The sequence below is a fragment of the Ornithorhynchus anatinus genome, chromosome 7, assembly GCF_004115215.2.
Source record: "Ornithorhynchus anatinus isolate Pmale09 chromosome 7, mOrnAna1.pri.v4, whole genome shotgun sequence".
Taxonomy (NCBI): Eukaryota; Metazoa; Chordata; class Mammalia; order Monotremata; family Ornithorhynchidae; genus Ornithorhynchus; species Ornithorhynchus anatinus.
Window position 1 is genome coordinate 26,425,053 of NC_041734.1, and position 15,569 is coordinate 26,440,621.

Consider the following 15,569-nt stretch of genomic DNA (forward strand, 5'->3'; position numbering starts at 1 on the left):
CGGCAGAGTGAAGAAGGGACTGGAGTGGGGAGAGACAGGAGGCTGAGAAGCAGTAGAAGTAGTACTTGCCAATAGTACTGGATGAAAAGCACTATACTAAACTGGAAAAAACAAACTAATAGATTAGAATTAGACATGGTCCTTGGTCCCAATAGCCTCACATTCTAAGAGTGAAGGGTGAGAGGCAATTGAAGACAGAGGAAAGATGAAAATTAAAATTATAAATAAGGATGACAAGTACCCCAGGGAAAATAGGGTATCATGACTATAGGAACAGGGTTTCAGACCCCTTGTGGCTCAGTCCAATAGCCAGAAAAGTCACAGCACCAGCCTTTCCAACATTCTAAAATTTCTGAAGTCCTGCTGCTGATATTTGTCTTTTCTGAAGTCGGGGCAAGGGCTGATGGGAATCTCAGTGACAGTGTGGGGCAGCACCTTTCCCATGCAGCAGGCCCTTAGAGCCTCAGAAGAGCACATGATGACAGATCCTGTAGGGCCAGGAGGAAGAACTAGAGGCAGCTCTCTCCCTTGTCCCTACCACATTACTTTTGATCCAGGGTAGGGTGGGGGCATTCCCTATCTGAGGATCCAGCTAGCTAGGGCCTTCATCTCTAGGATGTCAATGTAAGAGAAGAAACTGGTTTGAACAGACAAGGGAAAAATGAACCTATATACGAAGAGCTGACTGGGATGATTGAGATTTTCCTTGATCCATCTGTTTGTCTTCGTTTTCTCCGCCCTCAAGACAGGAGCAGAAATAGAAAATCTCGACTCATCTCTCTCTTTCAACCCACATATTCAGTCAACAAATTCTGCCAGTTCTATTTTCACATATCCAGGAGCCGCCCCTTCCTCTCCATCTAAACTACCACCACACTGGTCCAAGTGGTTGTCACAGCCCATCTTGACTACTGCATTAGCCTCCTCGCTGACCTTTCTGCCTCCAGCTTCTCTCTCCTCTCCAGTCTGTATTTCACTCTGTTGCCCTGATCATTGTTCTAAAATAAGCTCTTTGCATGTCTCCTCACTCCTTAGGAATCTCACATGGCCCATCCATCTCCAAATTAAGTGGAAACTAATCACCATCATCTATAAGGCACTCAATCAGCCCTCTCCCTCCTAACGAGCCTCACTCTTCTGCTGCTACAACCCAACCTTCACACTTCACTCTTGTACTACCATCCTACTCACTGTACTACAACACCCTGCTCACATCTTCCCTCCAGACTGGACTGCCCTCCTCCTTCATATCTGATAGATCATCAGCCTCCATCATTTTCAAAGACCTGATAAAATCACATCTCCTCCAGGAAGCCTTTTCTGAATAACCTTTCTTCTTCTCACCTGAGCCTCTCCCTTCTGCAAAGCCTGTGTATGAAGTCAGTCAGTCATATTGAGCACTTACTGTGTGCAGAGCACTGTACTAAACCCTGAAGTCCATACCTCCTGAGCACTTAAGTACTCACCCAACCTCCTACAGCACTTATATCCACATCCTTATACTTGGTTGCCTTCCGACCTGTAATTTATTTTAGTGTCTGTCTCCTCCACTAGATTGTAAACTCTGTTATACTCTCCCAAGCATTCACTGCAGTGCTCTGGACTCCGTAAGTTGAGCATTTCTTTATCAATCAGTGGTATTTATTGAGCACTTGCTGTGTGCAGAACACTGTACTAAATGCTTGGGAGAGTATAGTATAATGGAGTTAGTAGGCACATTCCCTGGCCATAAGGAGCTTAGACAAAACTTTCTGGGTCACCTTGTTTTATAGGTGATAACTTGAAAAGGTGTAACCAAAATACATAGTTTGTATGTGAGAGAAAGAGACCACTGAGGCTTTCAAATCTGAAGCCTAGGCTCCTGATCCAGCTGACAGTTCCTGTTCAGTGTCTGTTTTGATCAGAAGATGATTTGGGTCCTCTCTGGCCCATGTCTTACCTCTGGCCTGGAATGCCCTTTCTCCTCAAATCCTCCAAACTAGCACACTTCCCCCCTTCAAAGTCCTAATGAAAGATCACCTCCTCCAGGAGGCCTTCTCAGACTAAGCCCCCATTTTCCTCTGCTCCTCATCCCCTCTCCATCACCCCGACTCCCTCCCTCTGCTCTATCCCCTTCCCCACCCCCCAGCACTTGTGTATATATGTACATATTTATTATTCTATTTATTTTATTAGTGATGTGTATATATAATTCTATTTGTTTATATTGATGCTATTGATGACTGTTTACTTGTTTTGATGTCCGTCTCCCCACCTCTAGACTGTGAACCCGTTGTTGGGTAGGGATTATCTCTGTTGCTGAATTGTACTTTGCAAATGCTTAGAACAGTGCTCTGCACACAGTAAGTGCTCAATAAATACAATGGAATGAATGAATGCTCCCATTGGACAGGGTGATCCCTGCAGGGAGTCATTACTTTGGGTGCTAGGGTCGGGAGTAGGGGTGGGGGAAGGGGTTTCTGCACTGAAAACACCTGTTGTCTGAAAACAGGAAGAAGTTGATTCTTAAACTTGTAAATTGGCAGTAGTCTCCAAATAATGTTATCTCCTGCGAACTTTCAAGTGGAATGAAATGAAGCAAAATGGATTAATTATTGATCTAATTAGCTAATTACCCATTAGCTGTCCAATGCATACAAATGAACTCTGGCATTTTGTTCACACTCTTTCCACTAATACCGTAGTGCAGCTCATTTGCTAATATACGAGGCCAAAATTTTCTCATTTACTCTTCATTTTAAGGTAAGATGACTAAAAAGAGTTTTAGATAGCATCCAATATTGACTATTAACAATAAATCACATGTAATTTATATTTCATAGCACATAGCATTGTGAGAAAGTGTGTTTAGGCAGGGTGACAGTGCTGACATCGAAGTTGAGTCATGAGGTGAAGATTAGAAATTAATTGGGAAAGGCCTTTTCTGTTCCCTGCCCTGAAGACTCTCAAATGCAAGCTTATTTTTCCTCTACTTTCCCTCTGGGTCCATCCCCACCTCTCAAGGAAACCAGAGTTTACCGCTTCTGCTAACGTGAAGTTTAATTTCCACTGCAGGTTATGGCGATTGGACGTACGTTTGAGGAGAGCTTCCAGAAGGCTCTGAGAATGTGCCACCCCTCGGTGGATGGCTTCTCAACCCGCCTGCCGATGAACAAAGACTGGGCATCCAACCTGGACCTCAAAAAGGAACTTTCTGACCCATCCAGCACCCGCATCTATGCTATTGCCAAGGTAAGTCTGGTTTGTGGGCTGATGTTTTGTTTCACTTTTAGCACTCCATCAATCAGTGGTATTTATCGAAAGTTTACTGTGAGTGGAGCACTATTCAGAGCACCTGGGAGACTGCAACAGAGTTGGTAGATAGTTCCCTCCCCAAAGGAGCATAGATAATGCAGATGGGAGAGGGAGTTAGGAGAAAAGACTTAATTAGGGAAGGCCTCTTGGAAGAGAAGTGATCCTAATAAGGCTTTGAAAGTGGGGAGAGTGGTTGTTTTGTGTTTATGAGAGTTCCATACCAGAGGGAGAATATGTGGAAGGGGTCAGTGGCGAGATAATCTTCCAAAACAAGAGGGTTTTTGCTGTAAGTTAATTCAAATGTGCTTAATTCTTCATTTGTAGGCTTGATTTTTCAAAATATCCAAGAGATTCATAGGGTGATCATATCCCTGTTTGTAACTGTATAGCTCTTTCTCCCTTTACTTGGAAAAACAGTGGACAGGGAATTCCTATAAAGTGAACCCAATTTACCTTCCAAACAAGGAAATTTAAGTTCCACATTGCTTCAACCTGCACCAATTCTCCTAAATCTTAGTTGGTCAGACTGTGCATGGCTGCTGTGTACCTTAGCCCCACCTGGAGCTCTAAAGAGGTTACCTCTCTGGTCAGCATGGTTACAGCTGGGGTGGGACTTCGTTAACTTGGCCAAGCCCCGAGAGTCCCTTGTAGGTGCCATTAAATGGAATAAATAGACTCTTGGAATCTCATCCACTTATTGAGGGGTTTGGTGGAGACCTGTGTCTGGGGACTTGGCTTATACTACAAGCTGTTTGGAAGCAGCCCCTGGTGTAGGTGTTCAGGATAGTCATCTTTCAGGGGACTTAGCTTCCCTCTGTACTCCAGAGAGTAGCAGGGCCATCATGGCTCAAGAAGTGCTCTAAGTCCCCCATGCCAAAACTCTGTTGGTTCTTGTCTCCCTGAACCCAGAACTGTCCACAATGCATGAGTCATGGCTCTCTTGAGCTGCCATGGCTAGGAGCGGTAGCCGGATCATCTGATTCACATTGAATCAGACCCAGGAAATCATCCCATTGGATGAAAATAATAACTGATATTTGTGAAACACTATGTGCCAACCACCTTACTAAGCCCTTGGATAGATACAAGGTCACCTGGTCAGACACAATCCCTGTCCCATGTGGGCCTCAGAGTCTCAGGAGGAAGGGGAATGGGCATTGAATCTCCATTTTATATTTGATGAAACTGAGGGACAGAAAAGTTAAGTGATTCACCTACTGTCTCACAGCCAGCAAGTGAGAAAATCCAGCAAGTTCTGTGATTAAAACCCCGGTCTCCTGACTCCTAGGCCCATGATCTTTCCGCTTTCTCTCTAATGTAAGGATGCAAGTTTGGGGAGAAAACACAGAATACATCTATGTTGATGGAGGAAGCATCTTTTTAGATTGCTGTGAGAGCTGTGCTTTAGGTACTGAAGCAGCGTAGAGGTAGGTAGAGAAGCAGTGTGGCTTAGTGGAAAGAGCCTGGGCTTGAGAGTCAGAGGTCGTGCGTTCTAATCCCGGCTCCGCCACTTATCAGCTGTGTGACTTCGGGCAAGTCACTAAACTTCTCTGTACCTCAGTTACCTCATCTGTAAAATGGGGATTAAGACTGTGAGCCCCATGTGGGAAAATCTGATTACCTTATATCATCTCCCCTGGTGCTTAGAACAGTGCTTGGCACATAGTAAGCACTTAACCATTACCATTATTATTATTACTGGATGCAGGGAAGGGGCTCCAGTCAATCTCATCTGCTTGGCATTTGGAATAGCTAGTGGCCCTTTTTATCAAGCAGGCTTCCAGAAAGACATTAGGAGTTGCCAGGGAGCTGGCTTTTTTGTGGTATCTGTGAAGAACTTACTATGGGCCTGGAACTGTACTAAGCTCTGGAGTAGAAACAAGTTAGGTTGGACACAGTCCCTGTCCCACACAGGGCTCACAGCATTAATCCCCATTTTATAGATGAAGTAACTGAAGCAGGGAGAAGTGAAGTGACTTGTCCAAGTCACAGCAAACAAGTGGCAGAGCAGAGATTAGAACCAAGGTCCTTCTGACTCCCAGGCCTGTGCTCTATCCACTTGGCCAAACTGCTTCCCTGCTTTCTCTACATGAAGCCTCAAGAAGGTTTAAAAGACAGGACAGAGAGCCCACATTGGGACCTTCCATGCTAGTGGGCCCTATTTATATTCTTGTTTTCCCTCCTCTTTTTGGACTATGACAGTTTTTCTGTTTCTGAGCCTTGTTCATGGCACTGAAAACTTCCCTCACTCCTGGATCGCTAAGTCTTAAGTCATTTTTCACCCAGGATTTGATTGGCCTTCCTAGTAAGTTCATATTTCTCTACTTACACCCACAAGCTCCTTCTCTTATGACAAAATAAGGGCCCTATTAATCTTCTTTCATGTTTTCCCTGCCTAGACTCTCCCTTGATTCTGCAAAGGTGACTTGAGCGGTTGGCATTGGGCCAGCCACGAGTTCCCAAATGTCTTTTTAGATCTTGAAGAAAGCAGGGGTGTTGCTTCTCCATTAACATCCAGATTCTTTCACAGCAAGTTGCACTGGCGTGTGTGTGTGTGTGTGTGTGTGTGTGTGTACACATATGGGTGATGGCAAATGTGAATTTACCTTTTAAAGAATAAGAAAGGCTTTCAGAATTCTGACAGAGGGAAAAATTGCTGTTTGTGATTTCATCCTGCTAGTGTTTATGCCTGCATTTGAAGATCCAGTGAGTTCCTTGAGGGCAGGTTGTTGGAGGAGGGGGTAGTTCCTCCCTTTCTGGGTTTGGACATGCAAATACTCAGACTCCTAGTTTGAAAACACCAACCCTGTGATAGTTAGCACATTCCAGGCAGGAACTCCTTAGCAAGCACCCAGCCCCTTGCCAGGATTCAGATGTTCACTGGTCAGTTTAGCCAGTCCAGGCAGGCCTGACCATACTTATTTTCTCCCTCAATTTCTCCCTTTAAGCACACTGAGGTCAGATGAACTCCTTCCTCCAGACCAGGGGTTCTCCTAGATGGATTCCTTTCAGAGTGCCATAATTCTGCCCAGGCCATGTGAGGGGGTCACAGGAAAGATAATTTCTGGGGGCTTCTGGGGCTGGGAATGAACCCAATGAAGCAAATTTCCTATCCTTTCCCCATGGCAGGGAGTGGGTGAGCATCTAACTGGAGGCAAGAATTGGCAGGTGGGAAGAGGGGCTGTCTGGCTTTCTGTCTTCTGGGATAAAAGGGAGGAACTGGTTGTATGCATCGCTGGTGTCCCAGATGAGATAGGAAGGACTTGTACTGGGCAATAACTATGCCCGTTCATTTCCATCACAACCCAGTGGTTGGAGACATTGATGGATGTACTGTAGGTGTCAAGGAGCAGTGCTAGAGGGAGGAGAAACACTGAAAAGGAAGTATACATCCCAAGTGGGCAAATCCTGAGTCCGCCCTGGATTCTAAGGAAAGGCTAGGTTTCTCAGGGATTTGGTTCTGCTGCATGGGTATCTTGGCCCAATCTTTTTTTTTTTTTAAAGGAAGGTATTTGTTAAGCACTTAGTATGTGCCAGATACTGTACTGAGTGCTGTGATAAATGAAAGCTAGTCCTATTGGACATAATCCCTGCCCCAAAGGGTTCAGTCTTAATCCCCATTTTACAGATTAGGTAACTGAGGCACAGAGAAGCTAAGTAACTTGCCCCAGGTCACACAGCAGACAAGTGGCAAATCAGGCATTAGAACTCCGGTCCTCTGACTCCCAGGCCTGCTCTTTCAACTAGGCCAAACCGCTTTGTTGTCAAACACTTCGATGATTGCCAGCAATTGCTTTGCTCTCCGTTTGGGTATCTTTGGAGAGGGAAGCTTGTACCATTCATTCAATTGTAACTATTAAGCACTGTGTGCAAAGCACTAATACTAAGCACTTTGGAGAGTACAATATAATGACAATCAGACACATTCTTACCCACAATGAGCTCACAGGTCAAAATTGGTCCTGGGGCCTCTGACAGTCTGTCTTGGCCAACTCTGTCATGTTTCTGAGGTAAAGGTCCCTGCTGTGAGCACCCTGTATTTTTTAATGGTATTTAAGTGCACAGTATGTGGCAAGCACTGTTCAGAACACTGGGTAGCTACAAGTTAATCTGGTTGGACACAACCCCTGTCCCGGAGCCCTCAGTCTAAGGAGGGAGAACAAGTATTGAATCCCTATTTTACAGTCCAGGAAGCTGAAGCACAGAGAAGTTAAGTGACTTCCCCGAGATCACACAGTAGGTGAGTGGCAAGAATGGAATTAGAAATCGGGTCCTCTGATTCCCAAGCTTGTGCTCTTTCCACTAGCCTACAGTGCTTCCTAGCCATTCCTGCCAGGGCAGTGACTCTTTGTAGTTTTTGTAGTGACTCACATCATTATACCTTCTTCCAAGTGTCCCACAGTTGGCCCTCCTGTACCCCCCAGCCAGAAATGCCCCACTGATTAGCATTATATAATTTGGGGATTAATGGATACTCAATCATTCAGAAGTTTCCATTTTCAGCAGGTCCACCTGACTGAACTTCTAATGAGTGAATGGAAGTCCCTACAGAGTCGTGTTCAAACCAGATCCAAGATCGAGCGTCCCTATCAACTGATCAACCAGTGGAATTTATTGAGTGCTTACCATGTACAGAGTACCGTATTAAGCATTTGGGAGAGTACAGTACAACAGAGTTATTAGATATGTTCCCTGTCCACAAAGAGTTCACAGTCTAGAGGGGGTTCAGTTGGATCTTTCTTCAGTCAGAAATGGATATCACCCTCTTAAATCAACCTCCTGAGGGACAAGAACCAAGTCTAATTCCCACCTGTGCATTTTATCCCCGTGTTTGGCTCAGTGTTCTGCACACAGTAAGTGCTGAATAAATACTCCTACTACTAATACTAGAATTTCTAGGCCTGCCAGCTCTGCTAGCTGAGGCCCTCTCTGGCAAGAGAAATGATGGACGATACTGTAGAAAATTAGAACAACTCATAATCGCCTGTTCAATTCCTCCCTGTGGACATGGAATGTGTCTACCCACTCTATTGTATTGCACCCTTCCAACCACTTAGTACAGTGCTCTGCACAGAGTCAGCACTTAATAAATACCATTAATTGATTGGATTAAACAAGCAGGAGTCTTGCGCAGAGATCGTCGAAGAAATTGCCTAATTTATAACCACATGCGAATTTCATTCTCTATTTGGGATTTTTCTGTCATCTATCAACCTAGGCTCTATTGTTTTCTGTATACCATTTGATTGCTTTTTCTCAGGAAAGGTAAATGGTTTTCTAAGACACCAATAATAAAAGAATAAAATTAAGTAACTTTATGGCACTTCTTGACATTCAATTGAAAAACGTAGCTCACCTACTCAAGACACTTTCGGATGTGATGTTTAGATTTCTTTATCTTTCGTCTGATGCCCACTGCCTTGATGACAGCCTTGGTGATTGAGGGGTGGGATGGCAGGACGCTGAGCTCTGAAAGAAGATAAGATGCCCTGTCATCTGATGATCTTTAAGCCAAGTTTTGCTGCTGTTCTGGCATGAAGTCTCGTCCTTTCTTCTGCCCTTCCCTCCCACTCTAAGTGAAATGGATCGGGGGAAGATGAACAACAGAGGAAATATGCCAGCAGTACCCCCTATCCAGGGTCAGTAGGAAGACCAACCGTGCAGGCTGAAGACAGTGATAGGGAGAGTATCAGAACCTCCCTGCATTAGAAGACCAACCATGCTGTCTGTAGGCAGTGATAGGGAGGATACCATATTAATTCATATAAATGTCCGTCTCCCCCTCTAGACTGTAAACTCGTTTTGGTCAGGGAATGCTTCTCCTAAATCTGTTGTGTTGAACTCTCCCAAGCTCTTAGTATGGTGCTCTGCACTTAAGTGTTTAATAAATTTGATTGCCAGAACCTCCCTGCAGTAGAGCATTCGGTGCTCTCGGACACAGGCAGGAATTAACAAACCACTGTTAACGAATTGCCCCTTGCACAATCCTGGGATCAGGGGACGGAGCGTTCCTCCCTAGGTGTTGCCACCATTCATTTCTGCAACTGCGGATGAGGTTGACAGCACTGTTGATCCTTTTGGGCTGGTCCCTAATAGACGTGGCATGGGATTTTTTGCTAGGTGTTTCCAACCCAACCAGACTCAACGAGGGCATACAGTACTGAACATCTCTCTTTATACCTCTGTTAGGCCTTGAACGACAACATGCCCCTGGATGAGATCTTCAAGCTCACAGCTATTGACAAATGGTTCCTATTCAAGATGCGTGACATCCTGAACATGGAAAGTCACCTGAAGACCCTCAACAGGTAAGAGAGGCTGTTTTAGACTATCCTGGCCACTTCTTGAATAGTCTCTCTGCAACTTTCTTTCAGCCACCGGCTCCTTTTGTCCGCTACCGGTGAGGAATGGCTTCTGAATGGTGGCTGGCCTATCTTAGGGTAAGGTCACCAGCTGGGACAGTCAGTGTGAGGTTAGCCAATGACTCCTCAACTCACGACCTATAGGATTGTTCATAATGTGGAAGCCGCCTCACTTCCGTGACAGCTGTCTGGATCTGCTTCCCGCTTTGTGGAAATTCATTTCTAGGTCAGAAGCTTGTATTTCCTTCCAATAATGGGCCGTGCCTGGCTTGGGCTGCATCTTTTGCACTCGCTCGCTCTGTTTTCTGAGCTCATCCCCTCCTGGCAGAAGCTCACCATTTGAGTTTGCAAATGAGCCGTGTTCCAGCTTTCACTAATAGCGGTTTTTACCTCTCATGCTGAGCATTCATTAACATTTTTCTCCACTTCAAGGCCAATTATTTTTTAAATTCCATTTACAGTTCAGAGATATCCATTAGTACCCTTCTTATGCCCCTTCAGGAGCACTCAGACAATGCCAATTACCATTTAAATGATGAGAGGTAGCTTTGAAGTCTGCATTGCTTAGGGAGACAGGGTTTCACACCTCAGAAGCCCAAATTTAGTTGCGGGGCTGGAGGGGGGGTGGTCTTTGCTAGTCTCCCTTTCATGACTTCCCAGCTGTAGGACTCCCTAGTTCTGCCCATAGACACTCCTGTTTCTCCCCCGCCCCAGGCTTAGCCCCAATGATACCTCCACCCTTCTACTCCCCTTGCTGCTTCCCCCTTAATCTAGAAGTAGTTCTCTTGGGAAATAATTCTACCCATCTGAGCTGGTTTGGGAGAAACCAGAGTCCAATTAGAATGGCAACTAGAGTCTGAGAGGAGAATCCGGGGTGGTCAGCTCATCAGTGGTATTTGAGTGCTTTACTGTTGGCAGAGAACTGTGCTAAGTGCTTCGAAGAGTGCAGTAGAGGAGATGGATGTGACCCTTTCCACCAACTTGATCCTGCAAGTGTGTTTCCCTATTAAGTTGTGCCTGAACCCTTGGATTGGGATTTTCTTTTCACCTTGCTGGGTAATTTCAAGCTTTATGCCCTCCCTCCCCAGCCAGGTGCGAACTGCTGCTTCTTAGCTTCCCCAGTTTGGAAGAGCGCTAATTTCTAGACCCACCTCCTATTCTCTTGCAGTGAACAACATCAGACAGTAGAGCACTGAGGCGCGAGTCTGCCTGTCATTCTCATAGATATACGGATGGAACTTTCTCCTGACGGTTTCTGATTCGGCTGTTTGGAATTTTCTATGGCATTTGTTTAAACGCTTACTATGTGTCAAGCACTGTTCTAAACGCTGGGGTGGGCAGGATTTAATTGGGTCGGACACGGAATTTGCATCTGCTCCTTTCTTTCCGGGATGGCAGTACTAGCCATCAAACGCAGGACTTTGTGGATCTGCCACATGAGGGCACTAAGGTTTCGCAGTGGGTGGCAGAGTAAGGCCCAGCCGAGAAGTGTCCTGAGAGTTGAAAGCGCATTTTGATCTGATACCTCTTATGCATTGTGGATGAACAGCCTCTTTTGAATTTATTGTTTTCTGTTACACTCAGGGAGCAGGTTGGGATTCTAATTAAGCCTAGATCTGCATTAGGATGAAAAGGGGAACTCATAGCATCCCAGAGTTCCACAGCTGGATGACCTTCCAGCGGTTATCTGGTCCGGCTTCATGCTTCCAGGCAGGTGAATGGCCAGCCTGTAAAGAATGGGTCAGTGAAACAAACATCTGCAGGGAACCAGTTAGCTGTGACAGGATAACTGATGAGTGCCAAACACTGTGGAAAACAGTGGGAAGCGTACTAACAAAGCTCTTCCCCTGTTGAGCTAGCATAAACATGAATCACTTTTGTGCTGATCTGGGCATCACAGGCTCTGTAGGATGGTGAGATGAGGCAGATAGGTGTTTGCACCATCTTACAGCAGTCAGGCCTGGTAGGGTGGGTGTGTTCAAGGTCTGTTTGTGTGGTGGGCACAACATGAGCACAGAGTGCCTGGCCTGAACCAGTCCCATGTTGGTTTCTCAGCAGCTGGAATCTTCTGACAGACCCACCTTGGGTTGTCAATCAGTCAGTTGTATTTATTGAGTGCTTACTGTGTGCAGAGCACTGTGCTAAGCACTTGGATGAGTACAAAATAGCAATAATGTTTTTATGATGTGTAAGCCTGGCTAATAAAGGCTTTGGGGGTATTTTGGTGGGAGAGGAAGTCTTTGAATGACCACCACACTAGGGTGGCCCTTGATAGCATGAAAGAATACTGGACACCCCTTCGATTAATCGATGGTATTTACTGAACACTTACTGTGTGCATAGAGTATAAGAGAGTTGGTAGACAAGTTCCCTGCTCATGAGGATTTTACAGTTTCAAGGGGGAGACAGACATTATAACATATCATGTTCAGTGAGTCATGTTAGTAGTGTAATGAGATCATACAGATACACAAAAAGGTTTCTTACAGAAGTTTGCTGAACTCAAATGTGGGCCTGTGATTCCCCTCGTTACTCCAGAAAAGTTGTGCTATTTTGTGCTAAGATTCTTATGCACCATGCTGCAATGGGTGTTCTTCGCCTGTTTAGAATGTCATGATTCCATCCATGTGAAGCTCCATTCAAGAAAGGAGAGAGTGTCTTGGGTCTCAAAAGAGTTAAAACAAACATGTTTTCCCAGCTTTAAAAGTTGAAATCTGAAGTGGTTTCTTTGCTCTCCATGCTCTAGAGTTGAGGTGGGGTGTCACATACCAGCATTATTCCATATCCAATAGACTTGTGGGCAGGGGACATTTCTCCTAACTCGGGGAATTTTGGGAAAACCAGCCAACAGCAGTGTGAGTCTCACTGAAACTTGAGGCTCCAATAGATCCACGTTTCAAGTTCTGTTTCCGGTGCTCCCTTGCACCACACATCAATTAATCAATGGTATTTTATTTATGGCATAAATCCCTCACTATGTGTCAGACAGTGTATTAAGCACTGGGGAAGATACAAATCACCTTCCATGTACCATGTCCTAATCCCCACTTTACAGATGAAGTAACTGAGGCACAGAGAAGTGAAGTGACTAGCCCAAGGTCACCCACAAGACATATGGCTAAGCTGGGCTTAGAATCCTTCTGACTCCCAGAGCCGTGTCTATTTACTCGGCCATGCTGCTATTTGAGAGTCTCCTATGTGCAGAGCAGTGTACAAGTGTTTGGGAGAGCACAGTCAGTAGATTTGGTAGAAGCATTCCTGGTCCACAAGCTGTCATCCTGGCCAGATGGGCAGCAGGAATGCCCAGGCAGCTTTGCTTCTGGTGAAATTGGACAAGGCAAGCCCTAGACGGCTCCCAGACACCACTGATCTAGTGTTCAGCAGGCAAGACTTTCCAAGGGCTTAGTACAGTGCTCTGCACACAGTAAATGCTCAGTAAATATAATTGAATGAGTGAATGAAAGTGGTTTCTGAGGACACCCTCTAAAGATGAGAGAACCTGCTCCAAGCAAACATTTTAAAAGATCAATTAGAATGCACTGACCCTGGGGTTTGCCATTAGCTGAGGTCTTTAGGACTTGGGGATTCATTTTGACTCTAATAGAGAAAGTAGGCAACTCCTCAACCTCTCTGACTCTGTACTCTCCCAAGCCCTTACCACAGTGCTGTGCACCCACTAAGCGCTCACTAGATATAGTCGATCTGATTGATTTGATTGTCTGCGGCACGGGGGTGAGGGGAATCTATGTGATTTTTAAGTACTTACTATGTACTACTCGTGATCAGGGAATATGTCCATTTATTGTTATATTGTACTTCCCCAAGTGCTTAGTACAGTGCTCTGCACACAGTAAGTGCTCAATAAATATGATTGATTGACTTCCCCGGTGTCAGTTCAGGCCCCTCAGCCTGTCACCACCATCAGTTACCACGGCGAGGGGGTAGAAGGGGGATCCTTGTGATTTTTAAGTACTTACTATGTGCCAAGCACTGTAAGCTTGTTGTGGGCAGGGAATGTGTCTGTTATATTTTCCCAAGTACTTAGTACAGTCTTCTGCACACAGTAAGCGCTCAGTGATTGAGAGGAGGAGCAGTAATAATAATCATTAAGTACTTAATATCAGTACTAATGATGGTACTTACTATGTGTGCACACTCAATTGACTGACTCCCCTCTTACTTTGTCAGAAGGAAATTGTGAGTGAATGAACTATTGGAGGTTCAGGAAAATGGCACTTATTCAGCACATTGGGTCACGCTTGGGAAAGCCCAGCATGAATGCTCATGATTATCCTTAAATGGTTCCGGCAGTAGGCTTTAACCCACTAAATACTGCCTGAAAGGAAGTTTTCCCAACTGAGTTCTTAATGGAGCACACAACAGTTCATCCTTTTCCTGTCTTCACCTTAAGAGGGTTTTGTAGAGGTTTTCCAAGGTTTCATCTGGCTGGTGTGGAAAATGCATTTGACTTTTTCAAATTTGTTGTGCTTGTGCATCCTGGCATCAGGCTTTATCAGGTCACTTGATCCAGGCAAGCAGGTGACATGGCTATATCATTATGGTATTTGTTAAATGCTTACCATATTCAAAGCACTAGGGTAGATACAAGTTGATCAGGTTGGACACAGTCCCTCTCCCACATGGGGCTCACACTCAGTCCACATTTTATGGATGAGGTAACTGAGAAACAGAAGTTAAGTAACTGGCCCAATGTCACACAGCAGACAAGTGGTGCAGCTGGAATTAGAACCTATGACCTTCTGACTACTAGGCCTCATGCTCTATCCAATAAGCCACACTGCAGTTGAGCAGTTGCCTCTGGGCCCAGTTGTGAGCAGGAAGTGGTATTTCCAAGGTGTCAAATTTCTTCTTTTTCTGTAGTTGCTCTCTCCTACTCTGGCCTCTGGTCATCATACTTGTACATTAATCATAAACATCATCTTAACAGTATTGAAGAGTTTACTCTGTCTCAAGCACTGTTCTAAGCATTGGGGTAGATACAAGTTAATCAGGTTGGACACAGTCCTTGTCCCACATCTGGCTCACAGTCTTAATAAAAGGTATTGAATCTACATTTGCCAGATTAAACTAAAGCCCTAAGAAGTTGTGTGACTTGCTTAAGGTCATACAGCAGGGAACGTGATGGGGGCAGGATTAGAACCCAAATCCTCTAGACCTCTGACTCCCAGACCCATGTGCTTTCCACTAATCTTCACCACTCTCACCCTGCCTGAAATTTAAGGTGTGCATCTCCAGAGACTAGTTTTCCACAGAGGAATAAATGGTGACAGAATCTGTCTGTGCCAGTCTGATCCACGAATCTCCCATGGCTGGATCAGATGTCCTGGGGGTAGAAACAGTGCAGGGTAATGCTGAATTCTGCCAGGCTAAAGCACCCACTCCCTTGACAGAATCTTTCCATGGGGGCGGCAGAGAGGGGTGGGGGGACAGCAAACAAAGTTGGTTCAGAGCCAGTTGATGTCCCCAGGGACCACCCGCTGCTCCCAGCAAGTGAGCCACTAAACTAAACCAATTGACTCTTGCTCCCATAAAGATTCCTCTCCCCTACACCCCCATAAAAACTACTCCTACACCCCCCCACCCCCGCCCCCGCTGGAATTAAACCCCTCAAGCCCTTTGCACTGTGTTTGAGCCTCTGGAGTTCCCTTCACCTCTCTCTCACCACCCCCCACCAGGGTCAGTTTTCCATTCCTTTCATCATTTATTTCACTCTTCTAAGCTCTGTCCAGTTTCTGCCTAAACCTGGTTCAGTACAGGGTCTGTATTTGGATACAACCTTCTCCATTCATAGTAGTAATAATAGTATTCAGTCCTTACTCTGTGCAGAGCACTGTACTAAGCCTTGGGAAAGAATGCATAGGTGGGATTCAGTAACTAACTAGTGAAGAAGAC

At 45.3% G+C, this 15,569-nt stretch overlaps 1 protein-coding gene across 1 annotated transcript in view; it reads left to right on the top strand.

The window, feature by feature from the left end:
• The window catches only part of CPS1 (carbamoyl-phosphate synthase 1), a 178,035-nt gene that overhangs the window by 94,806 nt on the left and 67,660 nt on the right, over window positions 1–15,569 (top strand). The window contains exons 21-22 of the mRNA XM_029068816.2: window positions 3,055–3,231; window positions 9,484–9,602. Coding sequence (XP_028924649.1) covers window positions 3,055–3,231; window positions 9,484–9,602 — 296 coding nt within the window. The remainder of the gene's footprint in view (window positions 1–3,054; window positions 3,232–9,483; window positions 9,603–15,569) is intronic.